The sequence below is a fragment of the Malaya genurostris genome, chromosome 2 (genome assembly GCF_030247185.1).
Source record: "Malaya genurostris strain Urasoe2022 chromosome 2, Malgen_1.1, whole genome shotgun sequence".
Lineage (NCBI taxonomy): Eukaryota > Metazoa > Arthropoda > Insecta > Diptera > Culicidae > Malaya > Malaya genurostris.
This window is the reverse complement of record NC_080571.1, coordinates 309,862,722-309,869,113: the sequence shown is the minus strand read 5'-3', so window position 1 is coordinate 309,869,113 and position 6,392 is coordinate 309,862,722. Positions and strand designations below refer to the sequence as shown.

Genomic DNA, 6,392 nt, shown 5'->3' with positions numbered 1-6,392 from the left:
CAGTATGAACATTCCTAGTCTAGTTTTTCGGTTATAAGTATGTATATTGAATATTTATCCGCATTAAAACTTTTATATCTTTCTCGTCTTTCTTGGTTGGTATTTGCAAAGAATAACCAACTAAATCGATAAAGCCTAAACTATGCACAGATAAAAATATTTTGTGAATTTACATCTATTTTCATGCACATATTTGGACCTAGTTTTCAGCGGAAAGAATACAAAAGCGTTGAATATAAAATTTTATTTGGATATACTGTTAATATTAGACTAGCATACCAGATTTAAATTTTCAACATTTGTTATCAAGTGCACTATAAGGCCAGGTTCCTACAAAAAACATGTTTTTTTAATTCCACTTATTGTTTAACAATATTTTAAAATTATACTTTTTCAAAATAAAAGTACATATATTCTTCAGAAAAAAATCTCTTATTATTTTTTCAATATGACCAAAAAAACCAAATGGCGGCCATCTTTCGATTTTCGACCCTTTTTTGCACTTTTAATTATTAATAATCTTTTAAAATAACAATAGATAGATTTGGTTGTAGTTTCGACAATAGAGAGAAATCTAACGAGTAAAATGCCATTTGCCTCATGTTGATACGTGCAATAGTTTTGGAATACGAGTGACGCAAAAAAACATGGTTTCAAGAACAAGCCGGTCAAAGTTTTTATTCGTGCAAACTTTCGGGACTAATTATTTTTCATTTCTAAGAGTATTTTCTAACAGTTTATGGAAAATGTTTTTTCGATCATTTGAAAATTGTTAATAGGAACCTGGGCTTAAGCATAGTTGCGAATTGAGCCAATTTTAGGTTCCCTCGACTTAAGTGAATCGAATATTTGTAAGTACTTATTGAACTTGATTAAATGTTCCTTTAATGATTCAAGAACTTGGAAGCAGCTCGTATTTCACGATAACTTTATAGTCCTAACTTATTTATTGTAACCCAATTAATTGTCTTAAAAAAATCCGACGAGAGACAATCTTTTTTCTCATAAAAAATAATGAAAGAAGCTTCCCACAAATGACAATTATTTGACTCAAAGCTGGTCATAATTTTACTCAGAAAATATGACAAGTCAATACAAATGCACTAAACAAATGTTAATATTTGTTAAAAGTATGTTGAAGTTTTCAACAGCTTTTTATTTCTAATCAGACCAATATTTCATCAATACGGTAAAGTTCAAAATGTGTCCTTTTGTGTGAGAAATTCACCGAAAAAGTTCTATCAGAACAAAGTCACATTTAAAGTTGTAAACAATTAGTCGATAAGACAGATTCATAACACATGTAAAATAGGACGCAGGATAGATCAATCATATTTTGTACTCCGCAATTTAAATATATGTTTCACTAAATTATTGATTTCATTATTCAGTCAAAAATATGACATAAGTGTAAACGTGGTTGTTACAGCATATGCCGCAATTTGATACTTTACCTTACTATAATTGCCTTTTGATCAAATCGGTCACTCTCTTTTGCCTACAACAAAGAAGATGAGATTTCTATTGTTTGTATCATACCCAGCTCATATTGATCGGCAAGACAATCAGTTAAATAAAGTACTTTGAAGAGTACACATCCCTTTTCTCTATCGTGAATAATAAAGAGTGGATTACGTTTAGGAAGCTAACTAACAGCCACGTGCTAGTGAAAGAATTTATTATCTAAAATATCACCGCCGGAGCGATTCTGCATGCTTGATTCCGTCACAGTCCGGAGAACCAGCAAAATCTCGCGAACATTAATGGTCCTTCGAATGGCCGGATTGTGAAACCAACAGTTGGTACAGAAAGTGAATAGTCGCTTCGCAAATCGATCACTACGGAGACGAAACACCGTGTTCAACACCGCCACTGTGTGGATTAGAGTTCATCATCATCACGCCGTGGCTACTGTGAAAATTTCGGACCGGGAACGTGGAGCTATCAACGGGAGCACAAGCTGTTCATATCATCCTCCAGTTCAAGGGCATATCGGCGTGGCTTTGGTCGGCGAACAATAAGCGAATAGAGTGAGTACATTCTATATAAATTGTACGACAATAAATCGATGCTCGTCTTTGTCCGTATAAAGACAATTGTTTATACTTTAAATTTCCTGTGAAATAATTGTTCGTTGTGGAATCGGCATCATGGCGTCGTTGCGTGAGCTAACTAAAATCGAACGTGGACTCGTTGATTCCCTATCTAACCTTGAATTATTTGTGGAGACATATGATGACGAGAAAGATAAAATCAAAATTAGTACTCGTTTGGATCGATTAGAAGCCGTTTTCTCAGAATATCGAAAAAATCGTGCAAAAATTGAGACACGTCAGGAGCAAGAGTTAAGCCTTACTACCGAACCGGCAGACGCCAAGGAAAGACAAGTGCAATTAGAGGTTGAAGCTTCGAACAAAAAATCACGTGTCGAGTTCGAGAATAGATATTTCGATGTTAAAGATTTTCTCTCTGCTCGGCATGTACAACCGACTGCTGCAGCCATACCCTCTCTTCCTCATCCGCTCGGCCAACCCATTACTTCCCGAATTCATCTGCCAGTATTCAAAATCCCTTCCTTTGACGGTAGTGTTAAAGATTGGTTGAGTTTTCGAGATTCTTTTCAAAGCATGATTGATAAGGATCCTTCTCTCACGGCGGTCGATAAGTTCCATTATCTTCTAACGGTGCTATCTAAAGATGCTAAGACGCTTGTAGAGTCTATTGAAGTAACGACTACAAATTATGAAGTGGCTTGGACAATGTTAAAAGATCGATTTGAAAATCGGAAGATTATTACTCGTACGCTCATGGACGGATTTCTAGACACAGATCCAATGAAAAAAGAATCTTATGACGGGTTAGTGATGCTCATCGACTTGTACGAACGTAATTTACTTCAGTTGAAAAAGTTAGGACTCGTTACTGATGGTTGGTCACATCTTCTGGCACATTTACTATATAAACGTTTGGATTCCGAGACTCAGCGACATTGGGAACGATCTCACAAATCTCGCGAAGCACCCAAATACCAGGAACTGTTAAAATTTCTTCGCGAACATCTTACAACTCTCCAACCACTGACTCTCACCAAAATTCGAGGACCGGATCAACGTCATGAGTCTTCGAATTTTGGTGAGAGTCAGTGGTTGGAGAGTTGTAAGATGTTCGCGAAGAAATTTTAACAGTTCCTGGTATTTGGGTGCTTCGCGAGATTTGTGAGATCGTTCCCAATGTCGCTGAGTCTCGGAATCCAAACGTTTATATAGTAAATGTGCCAGAAGATGTGACCAACCATCAGTAACGAGTCCTAACTTTTTCAACTGAAGTAAATTACGTTCGTACAAGTCGATGAGCATCACTAACCCGTCATAAGATTCTTTTTTCATTGGATCTGTGTCTAGAAATCCGTCCATGAGCGTACGAGTAATAATCTTCCGATTTTCAAATCGATCTTTTAACATTGTCCAAGCCACTTCATAATTTGTAGTCGTTACTTCAATAGACTCTACAAGCGTCTTAGCATCTGCAACATCAAGAACAGCAAGGGTCCTATCAAAGAATTTCTACATGGATGACTTACTTTGTGGTGTAGCAACGGAAGAAAAAGGGAAAGAACTATGCAACCAACTTATCAGCTTACTGCAATCTGCTGGGTTTAAACTACACAAATGGGCATCTAACAGTGGTGCTATATTAGGTAACATTCCTGCAGAATTACGGGACAATCGTAACACGATGGAGCTCAATCTGTCATCACCAGCCGTCAAAACTCTAGGACTTCTATGGCAGCCAGACGAGGATGTTTTCCGTTTCAAGGTGCCCATGTGGACGGAGGATTCCGCAATCACCAAACGTTTAGTTTTGTCGGAGGCAGCACGATTATTTGACCCGCTTGGTCTATTGGGCCCAACGGTTCTGTGTTCCAAATTGTTTATGCAGGAGTTATGGTTGTCTAAACTTCCTTGGGATCATCCACTTACGAATAAATTGCAAAAATCTTGGAAGGAATTCCGGGAAGATTTAGAAGCATTGCGTGACTTTTCGATTCCACGATGGATAGTTCCATGTACTGAACCACTGATAACCGAATTACACGGGTTTTGTGATGCGTCAGAGCGCGCTTATGGTGCGTGTTTCTACATTCGCACTGTATCTGCTCACGAACAAATTTCTGTTCACTTACTAACTGCTAAATCGAAGGTTGCTCCGGCCAACACAGGAAAAGCCCAACGTCGAATCACCTTACCTCGCTTAGAACTTTCAGCAGCGCTGCTGCTCAGCCACCTGTACGATAAAGTAAAACATATTCTTCCACCCACCACTCGTGCCCTGTTTTGGACCGATTCTATGATAACAATGCATTGGATATCCGCTTCCCCTAATCGATGGAAAAAGTTTGTGGCTAACAGAGTAGCTGAAATACAACAGCTCACAGCTCCTGGAACCTGGGGTCACGTAGCGGGGGTGGAAAATCCCGCCGATGCCATTTCGCGTGGAATGGCAGCTTCGCAACTAATTAATTTCGACATTTGGTGGCAAGGTCCGACGTGGCTAAGTCAACAAAAGCGATTCTGGCCCAACATCGTTCGTACATCCGATGAATCCTTCGATGTGGAAGAACTTGAAGAAAAACCTGCAACTTCGTTACCAGTCGTTCCTGACACATCCAATATTTTCATGCGAAAATCATCACTGACGGAGTTAGTTCGATTGGTTGGCTATATTCGAAGATTTATATCTAATGCGAAAAACAACAGACGACCGCGTGTAAGTGGACCACTTAGCACAATCGAGTTGGAGGAAGCATTACAGAATCTGGTACGAGTATCCCAGCAAGAATCATTTCCCGAGGATATTCACTCCATACAATCGTTGGGTCAAGTAAAGTCTACATCAAAAATAAAATCCCTGTCGCCCATTCTAGTCGATGGTTTACTTCGAGTACGAGGTCGACTGAAAAATGCTCCGATTTCGGACAACCAAAAACAACCGATGATTCTCGATAGCAGACACTTGTTAACGTTGTTAATAGTCCGACATTATCATTCAAAATTCTTACATGCTGGTCCTCAGCTCTTGATGGCAACCGTAAGATCCAAATTTTGGCCTACTAGACTACGTAATCTTGCTCGTTACGTAACTCATCGCTGTGTGACTTGTTTTCGTTGCAAACCAACACCATCAGAGCAATTAATGGCAGACCTCCCAGCAGTTCGTGTATCGCCAATCCTACCATTTCTCAATACGGGAGTCGATTTATGTGGACCGTTTTATTTGCGGTCACTCTACCGGAAAGGGGCTCCACAAAAGGTTTTTATAGCAGTATTCGTCTGCATGTCGACCAAAGCCATACATTTGGAGCTCGTTTATGATCTCTCAGCAGAATCATTCATTGCTTCGTTAAAAAGATTCGCTGGCAGGCGAGGAGTCCCCCAATCCATATTTTGTGACAATGCGACGAACTTCATCGGGACCAGGCGAATGTTAAACGAGTTCCTGCAGCTGTTTCAATCGCAACAGAATCGGGATCGCGTGAGTCGAGAATGTGCAGATCAAGGTATTCAATTTAAATTTATTCCACCACGTTCGCCACATTTTGGTGGCATCTGGGAGGCCTCGGTCAAATCTGTGAAAACGCACCTTACTCGCACACTGAAAAACGCACTCGTGACCAACGAACAGATGCAGACTTTATTAGCTCAGATTGAAGCATGTCTAAACTCAAGGCCCTTAACCCCGCTGAGCAACGATCCCGAAGATTTAGACGCATTAACTCCAGGTCATTTTTTGACGCACCGACCGTTGACTGCCATTTCCGAGCCGTCTTATGAAGAAGTTCCTACCAACCGTTTGTCACAATGGCAAACCATCCAAGAATATCTCCGTCGCCTCTGGAAGCGATGGTCATCCGAATACCTGTCTGGGCTTCAGCAACGCACCCGATGGACCCACGAACGAGACAATATTCACATCGGTACAATGGTACTAGTGAAGGACGACAATCTACCACCGATGAAATGGCGTTTCGGCCGTGTAGTAGACATCGCCCCTGGACAAGATGGTCTCACTCGCGTGGTTAGCATTCGCACCAAGGATGGCGTTTATAAACGGGCGATCACTCGCGTCTGTGTATTGCCAATTCAAGATAGTCAAGAATGATGATCAGCGTGTTCCTGTCGGTCGAGGTTCCAGCCAACCAGGCGATGTTGGATGTGAGGGGACCGAACGGTCCTCTCACAAGTTAAGTATTCTCGTTTCAGTCATTTTCTGGATCCTATGTTCTCCGATCTAAGAGCGTAATTTTTATTAGATGTCTGCAATTAACGTCAGTGGAAGAATCAAAGGCCAACCACAGTTACTGGACGCGGAAAGCAACCCATCACAAGCTGCAC

At 40.5% G+C, this 6,392-nt stretch overlaps 3 protein-coding genes across 3 annotated transcripts; all 3 read left to right on the top strand.

Annotated features, from left to right (window-relative positions):
• Nucleotides 1-2,150: 2,150 nt before the first annotated feature.
• LOC131429305 (uncharacterized) lies at nucleotides 2,151-3,182 on the top strand. Its single transcript, XM_058593367.1, has one exon. The coding sequence runs from the start codon at nucleotides 2,151-2,153 to the stop codon at nucleotides 3,180-3,182; it is 1,032 nt and encodes a 343-aa protein (XP_058449350.1).
• A 385-nt stretch (nucleotides 3,183-3,567) lies between these two features.
• On the top strand, nucleotides 3,568-4,957 carry LOC131429304 (uncharacterized). Its single transcript, XM_058593365.1, has 2 exons — nucleotides 3,568-4,881; nucleotides 4,925-4,957. Exons 1-2 carry the CDS (start codon nucleotides 3,568-3,570, stop codon nucleotides 4,955-4,957), a joined length of 1,347 nt encoding a protein of 448 aa, XP_058449348.1.
• A 524-nt stretch (nucleotides 4,958-5,481) lies between these two features.
• LOC131429303 (uncharacterized) lies at nucleotides 5,482-6,159 on the top strand. Its single transcript, XM_058593364.1, has one exon. It carries the CDS (start codon nucleotides 5,482-5,484, stop codon nucleotides 6,157-6,159), a length of 678 nt encoding a protein of 225 aa, XP_058449347.1.
• Nucleotides 6,160-6,392: the final 233 nt, after the last annotated feature.